The sequence below is a fragment of the Corylus avellana genome, chromosome 3 (genome assembly GCF_965113065.1).
Source record: "Corylus avellana chromosome 3, dhCorAvel1.hap1.2, whole genome shotgun sequence".
Lineage (NCBI taxonomy): Eukaryota > Viridiplantae > Streptophyta > Magnoliopsida > Fagales > Betulaceae > Corylus > Corylus avellana.
This window is the reverse complement of record NC_142492.1, coordinates 7,605,042-7,621,877: the sequence shown is the minus strand read 5'-3', so window position 1 is coordinate 7,621,877 and position 16,836 is coordinate 7,605,042. Positions and strand designations below refer to the sequence as shown.

At 36.4% G+C, this 16,836-nt stretch overlaps 3 protein-coding genes across 8 annotated transcripts; 1 reads left to right on the top strand and 2 right to left on the bottom strand.

Annotated features, from left to right (window-relative positions):
* The first annotated feature begins 80 nt into the window (after window positions 1-80).
* On the top strand, window positions 81-2,173 carry LOC132174642 (homer protein). 2 transcript variants are annotated; one of them, XM_059586276.2, is made up of 4 exons: window positions 81-567; window positions 1,291-1,512; window positions 1,624-1,663; window positions 1,928-2,173. In XM_059586276.2, the coding sequence occupies exons 1-4, from the start codon at window positions 166-168 to the stop codon at window positions 2,116-2,118; spliced, it is 855 nt and encodes a 284-aa protein (XP_059442259.2). In that variant the 5' UTR covers window positions 81-165; the 3' UTR covers window positions 2,119-2,173. The 2 variants fall into 2 exon arrangements, with proteins under 2 accessions (XP_059442259.2, XP_059442258.2); XM_059586275.2 differs by having other exon boundaries at window positions 1,291-1,663.
* Window positions 2,174-2,308: 135 nt separating this feature from the next.
* On the bottom strand, window positions 2,309-5,174 carry LOC132174643 (uncharacterized). 2 transcript variants are annotated; one of them, XM_059586277.2, is made up of 6 exons: window positions 4,982-5,174; window positions 4,673-4,882; window positions 4,520-4,590; window positions 3,794-3,869; window positions 3,365-3,490; window positions 2,309-3,029 (listed from the first exon to the last, which is right to left on the bottom strand). In XM_059586277.2, the coding sequence occupies exons 1-6, from the start codon at window positions 5,111-5,113 to the stop codon at window positions 2,886-2,888; spliced, it is 759 nt and encodes a 252-aa protein (XP_059442260.2). In that variant the 5' UTR covers window positions 5,114-5,174; the 3' UTR covers window positions 2,309-2,885. The 2 variants fall into 2 exon arrangements, with proteins under 2 accessions (XP_059442260.2, XP_059442261.2); XM_059586278.2 differs by having other exon boundaries at window positions 2,966-3,277.
* A 1,073-nt stretch (window positions 5,175-6,247) lies between these two features.
* Window positions 6,248-16,330, bottom strand: LOC132173686 (Protein kinase superfamily protein). 4 transcript variants are annotated; one of them, XM_059585252.2, is made up of 22 exons: window positions 15,949-16,330; window positions 13,992-14,246; window positions 13,750-13,874; window positions 13,630-13,674; window positions 12,969-13,050; window positions 12,770-12,838; window positions 12,468-12,638; window positions 12,314-12,379; window positions 10,934-11,002; window positions 10,732-10,803; window positions 10,216-10,565; window positions 9,954-10,090; window positions 9,734-9,828; window positions 9,607-9,645; window positions 9,454-9,513; window positions 8,745-8,846; window positions 8,564-8,615; window positions 8,399-8,454; window positions 7,510-7,574; window positions 7,356-7,407; window positions 6,982-7,065; window positions 6,248-6,788 (listed from the first exon to the last, which is right to left on the bottom strand). In XM_059585252.2, exons 1-21 carry the CDS (start codon window positions 16,120-16,122, stop codon window positions 6,997-6,999), a joined length of 2,205 nt encoding a protein of 734 aa, XP_059441235.2. In that variant the 5' UTR covers window positions 16,123-16,330; the 3' UTR covers window positions 6,248-6,788; window positions 6,982-6,996. The 4 variants fall into 4 exon arrangements, with proteins under 4 accessions (XP_059441235.2, XP_059441236.2, XP_059441234.2 ...); XM_059585253.2 differs by having other exon boundaries at window positions 6,248-6,781; XM_059585251.2 differs by having other exon boundaries at window positions 6,248-7,065.
* Window positions 16,331-16,836: the final 506 nt, after the last annotated feature.

Genomic DNA, 16,836 nt, shown 5'->3' with positions numbered 1-16,836 from the left:
TTATATTTTTTACTTTTCCTATTTTAAAAGGGCACCCATTTATATTACTTTTTTGAGAAAACCCATTTATATTACTCAAAGCAAAATGAAGGAACATAAATATCTCAAAACTTGTGTTCGTTATGTCTTTGAAACGTGAAAAAGGAGGATAAGCAAAGCTGTTTGATGGACGCCATGTCCACCACAATCAAACCCACTTTGGTTCCTTCTCCAAACCCCAACACTGTCTTCTCTTCAAGAAAGTTTTCCATCACATCACCCATCTTCCGCAGAGCTTCTTCTTCTTCTTCTTCTTCTTCTTATTCTTCAAGGTCTCGGCTCGTAATCGTGAAATGCAACAGCTCGGAGGAGAGTGGTAATCTGAAGGATTCACTGGCGGGTATAGTGGACGAGCGAGTACAGGAGCTGCTGAACAGAGAAGAGAACAGGGGTTTGCTTGATGGGTTGGAGAAGGCGTCGAAGAGGGTGGAGATGGCCAAGAGAGAGCTGGCGGAGATTGAAAAACAAGAACTTGAGGCCAAGCTGATGAGGGAATACGTTAACCAGCTTGAGAGCAGAGCTTCCGAGGTCTGTCACATAATCCAATTATGCTTATGCTTCATTTTGAGGACATGTTATGATTTCATTATGCTGAAGTAATGACTAATGAGTAAGAATTAGACATTTTGGATGATTTTCATTATGTGGGTAATATAAATTTAGACAATTTGCTGTAAATTTCTTTATGCTTTAGGGTTTAGTAAAAGCATAAATTTCTTTATGCAAAAGGTCTCTTTTTATTTTGGACATTATGGGTATCTTTTGGTTGTAGTAAAACTAAAATCTGCATGATGCATAATGAAACTTATTGGACACCTGAATGAAGCGGTCTGAGTTTGCTTGTATTGTATTAATATTTAGATTTAGGGTTTAGAAGAGGGTTTTCACTCTAATGTCATGCTTTGATGAATCAGGACTCCTGTATCATCCAATCATTGGCTATATAGTTTTTTATTGGTAGTTCAATTTACAGTGGAGTGAAGATGGAACAATTTTGAACCTTGTTTCCAAAAGATTATTGAAATTATATGGTTCTGAAACAATTTGATATTGCTTTATCATCACAAGCACATACATTCCCTATTGTGGGGGATTTGTCTCTTCGTGCAGCCAAAGCCGGTGTAGGGACTTCGGCGAATTTCAACCCAACAGACTACCATGTTTCTTTGACAGCTCTTTGTTTGATTCCTTGATTTGAGTTGTTGAGAAACTTCTTGTTACTGATAATGTTCAATGCTGTGCACAATTAAGATTGCAGAATGTCAGAGGGAGATATTAGAAGCAGGAGAAAAGGTTGAAGAAGCAAAGCGCTCTCTAGCACTAAATGTGGATGGATTTGAAGATGGAGATGCTTTTGTAGAGAAAGAGAGCAAAGAAATTGACAAAAATGAGGAAAGATTGGAGTCCATAAAAGCAGGTTTTATTTCTGCCCTTGTTGGCACCCTTGCAGTGCTGCCCATCTCCTTCACTCAGGTGACAAGCAGTTCTCAACTCATACTTCCTGTAGCAATTAACTTGGTCAGCTGTGCTCTGTTTGGAGTTACATTTCGATATACAATAAGAAGAGACTTTGATAATGTTCAGCTTAAGACGGGGACATCTGCAGCTTTTGGCTTTGTTAAAGGTATGAAATATAATGTAGTGTAAAAGTAACCAATAGGGCAAGGCTTCAAGCATTTCAACACAATAATGAAAATCAACCTTGAATCCTTTTTTTTATTTTTTTATTTTATTTTTTATTTTTTTTACAAGTGCTGATTTTCTTTGTCGCATAATGAAGTTGTATAGTAATCGTATAATAGTCTATTGAATAGTATTACTCTAATGAAATTCTATGATTTTGGAAAACTTTTCTACTTTTAGGTTCTAATATGAAAAATGAATGCAGGTCTTTCCATGCTGGCCAGTGGACCACCTCTAGAACTAAATACTGGAAGCTTCTTCTCACATGCTTTTGATGGAGCTGTTTATGTGTCTGAGAATCTTCTTCTTTTTGTTTTTGCTGCTGTTGGTCTAGAGTATTGTTTTAAGATGAGGCTACTTAGTCCTTTTCCTATCAAAAGATCAACTTCAAGGTGATGTCCACATATACTAATGCCATATTTTCAAGGTGATAATCCATGTCCTACTTCAAGCTACAATGTGTAATATATATGCAAAGAGTAATGTTATTCTTCACACCCATTTTACACCTATTGCCGTGGTGTGTTTTAAGTGGTTCACCTTTTTTTTAGTAGTTGACGTGAGAAATTATTAAAAGCACGTCTTGTCAGTTGGTGTGCAATTGGTGTAAAGAGTAGCATTACCCATATACTAAATTTATGTCTTCAGATCTTGCTACAATGGAGAACTGGGAGTAATTGCATTGGGCGGTGTAGGCCACAGCTCGTGATGGTGATTTTTGGTTGTGGCCTAATGTTACTGTTTGAATGAAGGATTAGAATAAATCTTGGGTTGGAATCCCAAGATTTGGCAATGGATTACCTGAAGATCTTATGAAGTTCAAGTGTTTGACAATGAATTACTTGAATATTTTCTCTCAATAATAATAAGCAAGAAGCTGTCATCAAGACCAGTCAGGATCACATTCATCCTATTTTGTACAATGTTTGCTTCAAAATTCAACCAGTAAAATGTCATTATAGCATAATATCGAAATATATAAATCTCAGTAAATAAACAATGAAGATGTAGAATACAAAATGCATTCTGAGGATGAAACCATGCAGCGCTCTTAACCCTACTCGGGTTGTCTACTTAGAAGGAATTACTCTCTCTCTCTCTCTCTCTCCAAGCTTGCATTATCGTCAATCAAAATTCATATCTAATGCTTAGTTGCTGACTTGCTAGTGATTTTTCTCATCATCTAACCAATCTTCATTTGAGGGTTCACGATCCTCTGATGGTTTTTTGAGAACGCTCCACCTCCGAATCTCATTTCTTGATTGTTCGTCAGCAAACGGCAAATTAATGTTCTTTGCTTTTCTCCCCTTCACATTAAAAGTTAAAGTCTATGTCAGACAAGAATAGAAAATCAATCATCCATATTCTAGAAATCTCATTTCTTGATTGTTCGTCAGCAGACGGCAAATTAATGTTCTCTGCTTTCCTCCCCTTCACATTAGAAGTTAAAGCCTATGTCAGACAAGAATAGAAAATCAATCCTCCATATTCTAGAAATCTCATTTCTTGATTATTCGTCAGCAGACGGCAAATTAATGTTCTCTGCTTTCCTCCCCTTCACATTAGAAGTTAAAGCCTATGTCAGACAGGAATAGCAAATCAATCCTCCATATTCTAGAAAACGTGGTTCAGTAGCTAATACCTCCTCAGAAATTCCTTCATGCCCCTTTGAATGGTCTTTCTTTCTAGCCATTGATGCAAGGTGGTTTGCAGCCTTGCTAAATAATTGAAAGCCCTGAATATCTCCATTGTTTATGCTTGCTTCCAGCTGAAAATGATAAAAAAGAAAAAAGTCCAAATCACAAATATATATATATATATATACGAGAATTCAGGGGCTTCCATCATGATGAACTCTAAACCATTGTTCAAGAGCCTGCATTGAATCACTACTAACCAAGAGACCATGATATTACTGATCTTTAGTCTCTCTATTTTGCTTGCTCATAATTTAATTTATTTGTTAAATGTGGTAAGGAACCGTTCTACTTAATAGGGGATGGGGGGAAGAAAAATTGTGTGCTTTGGAACCCCTAATCAACAGTGCACCCAACATTTGATAAAGTTTTACCTGAATGTGAATTATGCATAATACAATGCTGACAATAGGCAGCCAGTTCTCCTCAGGCGACAGTGACAAGATTGACCTAATACATTAGGAGATCAAAAGAATCATGTATCTCATGGCCCCAAATCGCAGTTAAGAAGATTGCATGCCACCCGAAAAGCATTAAAAATATCAGGTAATCAGGCATACCAGACATTCTAAAACATCAAATTACATCTGTGTAACTTCAAAGCATAAAGTTAGCATATTCAACGGAATTATGTATGCTGGCCATGAAACCAGCATTAGAGTAGAAACCACCGAAATATTTCACTGCTGATCAGAAGAAAACTGTAGCTATTCTAAGGAAAGCATGTTCAAAATCCTAATGACATTTCATAAACTACAAAACAAGGACGCAGAACCATTCGTCTGACAAGAATTACCGTGAAGCATAGAGATCAAAAAAATCACATGGTTCATTAAACCAGGTGGTAGAGCCAATGCACCAACAGGCAAGCATAGTGACCATTGACAATTATGATCTATCACATGCAAGAAGACAATAGTTTTGAATGTGAAGTACACATTCTATCGGGTCCATCAACGAACAATCACACCAAATGAAACTTTGTTCTGCATGAATGACACGAAATCACACTGAGCAAATGAAGTCAAAGACTAAAATTGAGCTTCTCGAATACAAAAAGGTAAACAAGAAAAGCTTTAAAAGACATTATAGAATAAAACCTTAGGTATGGAGCCAAGTATACCACTGCATAACGCCAGTTCCCACTATCCAGCCACGCAAACACCCAACACTAATAACCCACAAAAAAAAAAAAAAAAGTCCAAGAAATTTTAATAGTTAGAGAATCAAAAGAAAAAAGAAAAGAATTTTACCAGCCAATTGAAGTAAGGGATAAAGCTAATGATCCCCACAACCGAGAACCTCGTATTAGCCAAATCAAAACCCAAATCACCATCACTGTCCGGAGCTTTACCGGTGACCGGAAAAACCAGCAAGCTGAGCATACAAGCACCGATTGCGGCAGCGAATGGCGCGTCATGGGCGAAATCTGCTCTACACGTTCTGTTCCAAATCCTCTTCTTCTGTATAATTAACAAAAGAAACCAAAAGAATAATTAATAGAGTCACTCTTTGTTTGGTTGCCGAGAAATACTTTATACAAGCTAGACTATGGGTTTTACCTTTTGGGAGTGGGGTTTAAGGGTGGAGAGGGAGGAGAGGAAAGTAGTGGGCGGCGGTGGAGGTGGGAAGAGAGGAGGCTTGAGATCGAGCCAAGTGGATGAAGAGAATGAAGTGACTGTGAGAAGAGTCATGGCTCACCAAGTATGTGATGAGCGCATAGCCAGAGAGAGAGAGGGGTTTTGGATACAGAGAATCTAGTCTCTCGCGCTTTGGGAAATGTGACTAATCGAGTAATCGTGGACTTTTGGGATAAAAAAAATTTCGATTTTTTTTTTTTTTTTTTTTTAATTTGACAATTTAAATTTCATCATCTTAACATACAATTTAAGGAAATATAATATTTATCATTTTACTTATATAAGTAAAATGAAATATAATCTTAATTTTACTTATAGTTTAAAAAACTAAAATATTAAGAACTTCGTCCAACATAATTAAAAATATGAAACCTTAAATCCTTTTTGTTGCAAGAATAAAGTTTTTCTCCTAAGTTAAAAGATTTTTTTTTTAATTTAATTTATTAAATTAATATCTATTCAAAATGCATGTGATTTTTACATACATTTTCTAAAATGCATATAAAGAGTATGTGTATTACTAGAAATCTAAAACCAAGCCAATGTCTCTTCGCTTACTTTTTTATCATTCTTACCCTTTTTTGGTGGGGGGTGGTTGGGATTTAAGAACACAAAAAAAATAAAATAAATAAATAAATAAATTTACTATGGGGGCTGCTTCATCTAATACGCACCACCTATTTCTACCAATTGCTCAATTTCGTGTATTCACAAAGAATAGGCAACCGAACCAAAGGGTCAGGGCAATGAACCACCTTCTAAAAAGCATTAACAAAACAGAGCCTCTCCTTTACCATCAAAATTTTGTTTTATTGAATGACATGATAATCGATAATAAATACACCATTTATTATTATTATTAATTTTTACATGTCCGCACAAGGGAAGAACATGGGTACAAGATTCAAACTAGTGACCTCTGCTTCATGAGGCGTGATCACTAATTGATTAAGGTACAACAATAAATACACCATTGGATCTCAAACAAAGAATAAATCCTCTGATCCGACCAGTTGGTAGCTGGAGGAAGAGGAAGCGACCTTTGGTAAATACGTTCATTCCAAAGATTGGGCACATCTTGGGTCCTACGCACAACATCGCTTGGTAGTCCCAGATATTAATCCTGCACATGCTAGAAGAAAACTGAATCCAAATTCAACTCTATGATTATGGAATCCAAGTATCCAATAGAACACAATACAACATTAAATTTTGATTCCTCTCCATTTCAAGTACACATGTTGGAAGAAAACTGAATCCGAGTTGAACTTTATGATTAAGGTATCAAGGCATCCAATCGAATACAATACAACAACATTAAAATTCTCAATTCTCACTATGAAATTGAAATGGAGGGGATCCTATTCCCAAAAAATAAAAGTACTGAAAATGTTTATGGCATATATAAAACAGTAAAGAGTTCCAAAAAAATAAGGAGCTGAAAAGGAAAATAGAAATAATAAATCAATCCCAACTTTACAAGATCATAAATCTTATTTTACACAAAATACTTTAATATTATAGTTACGAAAACTATAAATTATAAATCAACACCCATAACTTTCTCCCTTTTCATGAGGACTATCGAGCAAGAAATGAGAAGGAAAAAGAATCAACCGCCAACTTCCAGCTCCCATGAAACTGCATGCAGGAGAGGAGCTCCTTTCTATTTGTATGGGAGCAGCTGAAGGACTTGGCACTTTTGCTTTTCCTCTTTGGTGCCTGAAATCTTCAAAGAAACTTATTAAACACGGTGGCAAAAGAGATCCAGACACATGGATTGCCACGCTTGCTTCTATCAACTGCTTTCAATAGCCAAAACAGTTCCCTTTTGGCAAGGACAAAGAATGTAGAAAACACTTTCTGCATATGATTTACAGCTCTTGCCTGGATGTACACGGTTAATTTCACTTTACACTAACCAGAACTTCTGAATTTCAGGCATCCACTTCCCTCCTGTCGCCATTTTCTTCGTGACTGGATAAAGAATTTAGCTGCTGTTGCAACTGTTGAGCGATAAAATCATCAATTTAAGCTTAAAAAGATTGCATGAAGATAAACAGAGTGGAAAGTTTACGTGTTATGTTAATCAACGTGCACGGAGATAGCCAGAGAGGAAAGTAAACATGTGTTATGTTAATCTACTAGTGATCTTAAACAACCAATCAACACCAACTAAAAGCAATCTATTATAGTGAGTTGTCTTGTTTTAAGAACTCCATACTTGGAAGTCATGGAAACAGGTAATTCAAAAGAAGCAACAACAATAAATATAAAACCCCCTTGAGCTACTCACTTGCATGTATTTCAACTTTTCAGCAGTCAGCTCATCAGTCAAATTGATCATCCTGCAGAGTGGGAGAGAGAGAGAGAGTATTAGAGAAACTTCACTACACACACACACACAAACAAAATATTAGAAGACATCAGAAGTACTAAAGATAACCAACCTAGCTTGAAGCTCCGAGGTCTTGATAAGTAGTAAACGCTCCCTCTCTGAAGCTGCAGTTTCAATCTGTCAAAAGAACAGATCAGAGAATGGGGAAGAATAACCAGAAAAGTGTGAATCACGATATGTTGGTTCGATTGTTTTCAGTGACAAGCAAAGAAACAACAATCTAGACTTGTTCTACAATTGTCACATGGTAATGGAGCTGGGTTCCATAAGGTCCTCTCATGGGCCCCATCACCACCTCTGCCTTTTCATCATATATGCCCAATTCTGCACCTAATACCATGCCCAATTCATCGTATCTATCAACTTCAAGTGATCCAACATGCCAAATAATCAGTGAAAACATCATCTAGATCTGATCACACTCTGGTTACATTTGATGGAAATATATTGGTCAACACAAACACAGGATAGGAAGTGCCAACTTTGATCCACCCGTGCTATTGCTCTCATCTCATTTTGTTGAAACTTTGGCCATTGGATCCTCATGCTAATTTGATTGGAGAGAAGTCATGCAAGCTCTTCACGAAGAAAACTCATACTAGTGATATTCATATGAATAATCAATTATCTCTAATAAAAAATTGAAATTAATTAATTATCACCACATAGAGCTTATCATCAAATTTGGTCAAGTACTTCCCCGAACCAGCCTCTTTTTTTCCTCTCCCTCAAAAACTAAAAAGACCAATAGGCAAATAAGAAAGGAACCTACACGTTAAATCTACTAACTACCAAAGCTAAGAAGAGCTAAAATCTGAGTATATACCAGGATAGGGATAACCTGTTCTCAGCAAATTTCAATGATTCTTTTATACAAATGAAAATGAGTATAGAACAATTTCCAATTAGCCAGAAATAAAAAGATAGATAAATGTACTTACAATTCCATTGTTCTCTGAACTGCGAGGCAGTGGGGGCAACTTTCCATTTTGAGTAGCTGAAATAAAATGGGAATTTCGTATAAACATGTTTGATACCCATTTAAAAGAAATGTTTGATATCTTTTACCACTAATAACATGTAACTATGTCAAGAATCATACTCACCATCTGCTAGCTCAGCTGATTGCAGACTATTCAATAGATTCATTATAAGATCCTGGCATACAGGTCAAACTTTTAGTAAAAGCTTTCATTGATCAGAGATTTAAGTTTGCAAGGAAAACAAATTTCTTATGGTCAAAATCAAACATATAAATAATAATATCATTTTCAAGTTTGCTTTTACCTGTTGAATTGCATTCTGCTGAAATAGATTCTGAAGGTGAGGCATGAGAAGTGAAGCAGGTAAATTACTGTTGCTAAACTCCTTTGGCGACTGATTAATAGGCTGAAAACACAGAGAATTACATTATATGAATTAAAGGGAAAATAAATATTATCATAGGAACACAACCTGTGGCTCAATCTGCCAAGTATTCAGTTACTTAAAAGTTAGACATAAAAGGTAAATATTTGAAATGATTAAATCATACCTAACGGTTGTGCTGTACTATATATATCTCCAATATATTAATCATAAAAAATAAAAATAAAAAAAAACTATATATGCCCTTGACTATATATTAGAAGTTGAGATGCCAAATAAAAAATCATGTTTTCTTTTTATTTGAAAAGTTGAGGGTAATTTAGGAAAATATCAAAGTATGTATTTTCACTTTTAGCAAATGAACAATTATTTTAGGACGTCCAAAAATAGAAAGAACATATTAAAATTGGGAAAGAGGGAGTATCTAATGATTACATAACATTGCACACACAGGCACATCAAATATAGTCTTCCTCTCAGAAAGAAATACCAGAAAAAGAAGTAATTATTCTACCATATACATAGATTACTCAAGTGGATGTACTAATGAGATGATGGTGGTTCTAAACAAAAATAATTGCTAAGTGTGTAATAGAACTACTTGAGAGCAAGCAGTCAAAATACAAACCACTTGTTTGGAGTCAAAAATCCAATCACCAACACTAGCAGACTTTCTTAGTGGAGATCCCTAAAAACAACAAAAACAAAACGCCAGGTGAGAAGTAGAAAACTAAATATAGATACTTCAACAATATTTTTTAAGTAAAGATTGACCGCCTACCTGAGAAGATCGGCGTGGAACTGTACTTAATGGAATATCCTAGGAACATTTTGAAGTTAGTGACAGTAAAATGATTGGGAGAAGGGAGAGAGAGGGAGAAACAAAATACCATCATCATAAACCTTACTTTTACAAGATCTAAATTCTCTGATGTTACTGAAAATCTTCCTTTAATTTGCACCAGATTAGCCTTTGACTTGTCATCTAAAGATTCTCTGAATCCTATAAGAGAAAAAAAAAATTAATGCCACAAAATCTGTAAGCCTGAGTTAACAAGTAGTAGTAGCCAACAACAGCAGTGACAATAATTATGAAGATCTTTGATTCATTTTGAATAATTTCATTACCCCCAGTAGGCTTTATTGGAGCTGATAAACTGTTCGCTGAAGCTCGGTTTGGTAGCATCAAAGGACCACTAAGGCTTGGTGCCCGCCGTACCTCACGGTACACTTTCTCAGTAGATGGTTGAATTTCATTCTCACTCCTAGTAATTAACTAACCATCAGCCACATATCAAAACCACCAAAAACACATCCCAATGACTAAATCATACAGCAAATAAAGAAAATGAAGCAAATATTTTTATAGAGACAACAAATAATGACAAACCTTTCAGAGATTCGCCCTCTCTCTGACAATGAATGATTAAGCACAGCACCAGGCGTGAGTGGGCCACTCTGAGTTTGACGACTTTTCCCCGTTTGGGTTTTAGTCTTGGCCTGTACCATGTCCTTATCTGATGTGGATGATGATGCCTCAACGCTTGAACCGTTCTTCTTCCAAACAACTTTCTCTGGGCATCCATATTCCAGTGAATCACCATCCACAATCTGTTCCTTACTATTCAAGCAGTCAACCTGTGTTAATTCTTCAACACTAGTTCGTCCTCTGCACTCCGGCTGCATCAATTCATTGTTTAAATTCAATTTCCCCAAATGAGATAGGCAATCAGTTGAATCCTGCCAATGAAAGACAAGAAATAAAGTTCACTTGCCTAAGATCAAAATTTTCAAAGGAAATATCAGAATGATATACATTTCTCCAGAAGTAGAAGAAAAATCTAATACACATGAACTACTCTTGAAGAAGAAAAAGAAATGTCTGATGTGATTTTAAAATTAATACCTTCTCAGCGGCAAAATATTTCATGCTTTCATCTTCTTCCCTCATCTCTGACATATCATCATCATCTCGAACCTAGCCAAAAATGAAGAATAAAATAAAATAAAATTACTTCATATTAACTAACAGAACTCAAACAAACAATATCTACAATCTCAATCTGAAATATCATGGTAATTGATAATAATTAAAAAGTTGTGCTTACCAGTGATGCTTGCGCTTTTAAATCCTCAATATCAAAGTTCCAGGCACTAACTCCTCGTTGGTACTCACTCTGATGGGGGCAAGACAAGCATAAACACCAACCATAAATTATTGATGTAGACATGCATATCTCTGACCACTAAATGTAAGATGTTAACAATTTTATTATGTGACACCCTAAAAAGTTAGTCCCACAATGGGAAGAAGAATTTCCCACATTGAGTGGATAGATTATAAAGGTGCTTCTAGTTGTGAAGTCTCACATTGGTTCTTTACTAGGTAAGACTGAGCTTTATAAGTGATTTTATGGAACTCCAATTGTAATTTGACTAATCCTTTTGGAGTGTCAACACATACGTGGCTAGCCTTTTTTCTGGATCGTTACAAATGGTATCAGAGCAATTTAGCAACACAATGTAGTGTTAAAGCATTGCATGACATGGACCCTAACAAGGATGTAATGGATTTGAGTAGGAGAGACTGCGATATCCTAGAAAGTTAATCCCATGTTGGGAATATTATAAAGGTACTTATGGGTACTAAGTTCTATATTGGTTTCTTATTAGGTAAAACTGGGCTTTATAAGTGATTCTAGTGAACTCCAATTACAGTTTGACTAATCCTTTTGGAGTGACATAATAGTTGTAGCTAGCACTTTCCATGAGTCGTTACATGCTCTGTTTTGAAAAGTAATGTCTACCCAATTTTTAATTTAAATTAATTCTAGTTTGAGGGAGGAAACACATACGACATAGCACATATTAGTCACTAGTATTTGAATGACAAACTCCACCAAGACAAACAAAGCAAATTACCTATACTGTTACACCCTTTTTTTTTTTAATAGTTTCAATCACTTGCCCCCAAAAATATAGATTTCTATGGATTAATCTAATATCAATCGAAGAAAAATATGTCTGGGTCAACTTCAGAATAAAGAATAGTATCAACCCCAGAATAGGTAACCCGATTGTGGTTTTATGTTTTACAATGGTTTTAAAGAGCTTCAATATTTCTTCAAATATGGGGCAGTTGTCACTAATAGTTATTGGATCATCTTGATTGAGGTTTTCACAAATGGAGAGATTATGAAAGATAAGATAAGAAGCAAAACATATTCTGAGAAGCCTCGAAACGTAACCAGAAATCAAGAAATTGAGGAAAAATAAAGTTTGCTCATTGTAGAACATCTAATACTTACTCTAACCTATCAGCTTCATTAAGAGTTTTAAGTAACCTACAACTCAAAACAAAACAAAAAAAGAACAAGATTACTGAAGAAATACAAAGTACAAATCCAAAATAAAACAAATTTCACCAGATGCACCATGACCACAGATAAATCAACTTTGGGTTGATATTAATGGTTAACATTTATCACCTGTGATAGAGCCTCTTGTTCTGCTGAAGGCATTCTCTTCAGAGCTAACTGTGCTGCATCTTTATGCTGCAAAATTTTAACAAGTCATCAGACAAGTGTACATGGACAGGTGAAAGCGTGAAAGCTGCATCACTGCAGTATTATAATGGCAGACCTGGAGGGCTTTTACACGATCCCAGAGGGGTGGCAAGTCAGTGAATAATTTCTTCACAGAAAGCTCTGGAGGCTTTGCCTGCTTGAAAAAGGAGTGTTTCAACAATTTCTCTGCTGTTGGCCTCTTTGCTTGATCTTTCACCAGGCACATTGCAACCATTTCTTTAAAAGACTGATCACAACTGGAAATCCTCCAATTAGAATATTATTCTATAAGAGAAAGACATTGAAAGACTGCAAGTAGAGAAGAGCAAAGCACATATTTATGTTGTTTTCTACTCTAGCCAGAAAGAACATCAATACCTTAGAGAACTTTTTATCACGATCATAATCAAGTCCAGGAGGAGCATTCTGGATGGTCATCAGGAGAACCTATGAGACGAAAAAAAAAAAAAAAAAAAAAAAAAAAAAAAAAGAAGGTCAGGAATATTTCTGATGTTTAATTAAAACATTCTAAAGCTGATGCTTATACAATCTTGTTATACTGTCAAGACATATATACCTTCATGGGAGGATATTTTGAAAATGGTGCATGACCGTGAGCCAACTCCAATGCCGTTATGCCAAATGACCAAATATCAGCCCTATAGAAGATTAATCCGACAGAAAACCAAGTATTAAGCCTCTTTTTTTTTCAATCAAAGTACTTATAGTTTACTCAACAAATCACTAGCTTTTAATACAAATAAGACATCCCACAACACTCAGAAGAAAGTGATCTTTCTGCTGGATAAAAAGATCCACAAAAAAAAAAAAAAAAGGTAATAACGGTGACATTCAAAAAATTCCACAATCATCCCAGAGTTACTAAGTCTAAAGAACCATCTCTTATGGGGTCCACAAACATACACCGTACACGAAGAAATGACATGTAAATATGCACACAACCCAATCCATGCATAACTTCAATTGACCTAGAATAGACTATGCCCAGATTACCCTAGGAACTGTTGAACAGATAAATAGCTATCACTAAACATATTACATAATGGCAAAATCATCAAAGCACAGAAATACTATAGTTGTATGTTGAGGTGCTCAGATCAAGTTGAATTTATGCGGTTGTAACCAACAACAGTGACACCCTACATGTTCAAGCCCCAATTCCCACCCCTCAAGGCACCCACTATTTATTCAAAGTTACAACACGGAATAAAACTCACTTAAAATTGTATCCACTTCCTGGCTGCAATACCTCTGGAGCCATCCTGGAAAGCAAAAGATAAGATGAAATCTCAAACACATGGATAAAAAAAGTGAAATCCATTGACAATATGTCTTACCAGCATGGAGTCCCTACAAAAGTATTTCTTGAACGTTGTCTATCACCAGCGTCAAACATGCAAGCAGAAACACCAAAATCGGCGACCTTTACCACCCCATTAGCGTCGAGTAGTATATTTCCAGCCTGTAACAACAGTATCAAAACAAACTCACTTGAAACCCTCCCAGCATATCTTGAAAAGTAGAAGAACAAAAATAAAACATATAGTGAATTAATGTTGAAGTTTCACAATCAACTGACCTTGATATCCCTATGAATGTGTCCTTGTCGATGAAGGTACTCCAAAGCCTTCAAAGTTTCTTTTAGTACAGAACCAATAGCAGCTTCTTCAAATCCATCTGGATATGCTATCTTCATTAGGTGCAAACAAGAACCTTCTGCCATGAATGGCATGACCACCCAAAGGTTCTGTTCAACAACAAATGAACAATATGCCCTAACAACATTAGGATGATCTATCAAACTCATTGTTTGAGCCTCCCTACGTATGTCATCCTGCAAAACAACACAATCATCAAGAAGTAATCCACCATTTAGAACAATATATAGTTGACCTGAAACAGAAACAACTAATTTTCGACAGATTACACTATTTAAAGTCTAGTGAAGAGGCAACCAAGTAAGATTAGAAATAATAGAAAGAACAATAAGAAGATACGAAAAAGTTCAGGTTCAAGAATTTATTTGTATGTGTGTGCGCTACTGGAGCTTATGAGGATTAAATCAACGAAATATTTGCAATATTTTGAGAGCTTTTTTTGGAGTTCTTGTGATAGCTTTCACCTCTTTCTTCTACATGTCTTTCTTTCTTGTCTACATCGGTACTAATTCCGCTACTGTTTACACAGCCCCGAACAAACACAAGTTTCTTCCCTTACCCCCAACATTTACACAAGGGGCTCTTTCATGTTAGCAATTTGTCTTTTCATTTTTGACTACCCAGTCTAATGAACTGTTCAGGTGCTGCCTAGCTTCAATAACCACCAATCTTTGTGCATGAACTGCCTAGCTACAAATATTTATGATTCAGCAGGTGCCATGCAGCCTTATGCATTAGTGGAAAAATCATTCTAGAGGTGATGAAACCCCATGAAACTTTTGAAACCCTAAAAGCCTATGTTTTTCCAAGCCTTTAGTCATCAAATAAATCATCAAAACCAATTTTATCATACACAAACAGGCACTGTCAAGAATTTGCTGCAAGCAAATTTCAATTTTCTGCAGCATTCATCCATCAAACCTTGGCCTTTTTAATCTTTTATCTTTTTCTTTTTCCTCAACAGGTAAAACAACTCACAAGCCCATATGAGAATGAACCCATGAACTCACCCTCTGCCCCTTGTTTTATAGGGTGAGGAGGTATCACTAGGTCCAAAGCCCATTGGCAAAAATACCCAGCAAATTTCAGCAATAAAACCTTAGCCTTATCGAACCACTCCCAAGCTACAAGCCGAAAGCACAACCCAAACCCTACAGTCACAAATTTCCGTAAACTTAGCCCACCGCCTACACATACATAGACAGGTATCTCAGTATAATGTTCTCCTCACGTATCCATTTTTCCTTTGTACAAGTATCCAACCTCAACATCCAAAAAAAGTTCACTTAGCACAAATATGGTTCATCTTTATTGCATTACTTCACATCAGGCATGCATCTTAGTAACGTAGAATAGTATAAATCTCTAAACTTCTCAAGTGCACACATCAATGGAAAAATTAAACGATAAAGGTCACTTTTGCTAGCTCAATCGCCGTGCATGATACTGTAAAGCAACAAGACAAATTCACTGCCTCATACCATTCCGTAAACCTTTTTACTCAATAACATGTATAATAGTGCTTTTTTCTTCCAAAACCAAGAAAACAGGTTCAAAGATATTAACAACCCAGGTGACTTTTCCTCCAAACTGAACACACTAAAACAAATAGCCTATCCATGAATTCCGAGCAAAAAAACAAACTTTAAATTCAACTTAACCATTTCCATGAAGAAAAAAGGCTTATTTCCTCAAAAGTCTATCGCTCACTATTTCCATCTCAGAAAGCAAATCCACCTCACCTCCTTAATTCAACTTCACAAACCAAACCAAATCCCAGTAACTAAACAAGATCTCATCTCGAATCCAAAAATTCACTCAAATACTAACCAAACCAAACAGTTAAACAAAAATTCCAAACCGGACTAAGAAGCTAACCAGATTGCTATTACAGCGATCGAGATCCAAGCACTTGACGGCCACGACGTCGTTGAAAGGAAGATAGATTGCTCTGTAGACAGTAGCGCTCGCTCCATACCCTACCACTTCTAGAATCTTGTAGTCGTTGTGATTCGCTGAGTAAGTCCTCTGATTACCTCCCGTCCGCCCCATTCCGTACAATAACACCCGAAAAACCGCCTAACTAGATCGAAAAACCGCTCTTCTCAGCTCTCAGAAATCCTGTCGCTTGCGCTGTGAGTGACAGCGTTCACGGTGTATCTGTTTGGTGAAGCATCGAGCCGTTGACCGCCATGGGAAGCGATATACAGAGAGATTGGACTACTGGCTGGGGATGGGAAATAGTAAGCGAGAGACACAGAGAGAGAGAGAGAGAGAGAGAGAGGTTTGTGTGGGTGCTGACGTGTCGGAGAGTTGCTGGGTCATCGTGATGTTGACACGTGGGTGCGTTGTCCATAACGACGGCTGGGACCCCCGTTTGCCGCGCGCTCTTCCAGCATGCAAGTGCTACGGAGCATCATCGAGGGATGTTACCGTAAGACCGTTCTCATGTACGATTTTTCAAACTTTTCTCTAAAAAGAAATCTTAAAATCTTAATCATTATTTTTAATTAAATTATTTTCATAAAATCTTACTGATTTTTTTCAATTAAAATTTGAGTGACGATTCATCCACACCAACTATAATAAGGGTTAACCACTATCGCTTGGAACTACTGCAGTGTCATGAAACAGCAAGGGACGGCCACGAGATAAAACAACTCCAACTTGAGATTGAATTTTTGCTCGAGCAGGAGGATATTAAATGGAAGCAAAGAGCCAAGCAAAATTGGTACCGTAATGGCGATAGAAATACCCCTTTCTTTC

What these genes read in the sequence shown, in the direction of transcription:
- LOC132174642 (XM_059586275.2), top strand. Translation starts at nt 166, where the DNA reads ATGGACGCCATGTCCACCACAATCAAACCCACTTTGGTTCCTTCTCCA. An exon ending in TTGAGAGCAGAGCTTCCGAG is followed by an intron (nt 568 to 1,290) that starts GTCTGTCACATA and finishes TGCACAATTAAG; the next exon opens with ATTGCAGAATGTCAGAGGGA. An exon ending in AGCTTTTGGCTTTGTTAAAG is followed by an intron (nt 1,664 to 1,927) that starts GTATGAAATATA and finishes AAATGAATGCAG; the next exon opens with GTCTTTCCATGCTGGCCAGT.
- LOC132174643 (XM_059586277.2), bottom strand. Translation starts at nt 5,113, where the DNA reads ATGACTCTTCTCACAGTCACTTCATTCTCTTCATCCACTTGGCTCGAT. An exon ending in TCCCTTACTTCAATTGGCTG is followed by an intron (nt 4,591 to 4,672) that starts GTAAAATTCTTT and finishes GTGGGTTATTAG; the next exon opens with TGTTGGGTGTTTGCGTGGCT. An exon ending in ATGAAGGAATTTCTGAGGAG is followed by an intron (nt 3,030 to 3,364) that starts GTATTAGCTACT and finishes TTTAATGTGAAG; the next exon opens with GGGAGAAAAGCAAAGAACAT.
- LOC132173686 (XM_059585251.2), bottom strand. Translation starts at nt 16,122, where the DNA reads ATGGGGCGGACGGGAGGTAATCAGAGGACTTACTCAGCGAATCACAAC. An exon ending in TTTGTAGGGACTCCATGCTG is followed by an intron (nt 13,675 to 13,749) that starts GTAAGACATATT and finishes TTTGCTTTCCAG; the next exon opens with GATGGCTCCAGAGGTATTGC. An exon ending in TAAAAGCGCAAGCATCACTG is followed by an intron (nt 10,804 to 10,933) that starts GTAAGCACAACT and finishes ATTTTTGGCTAG; the next exon opens with GTTCGAGATGATGATGATAT.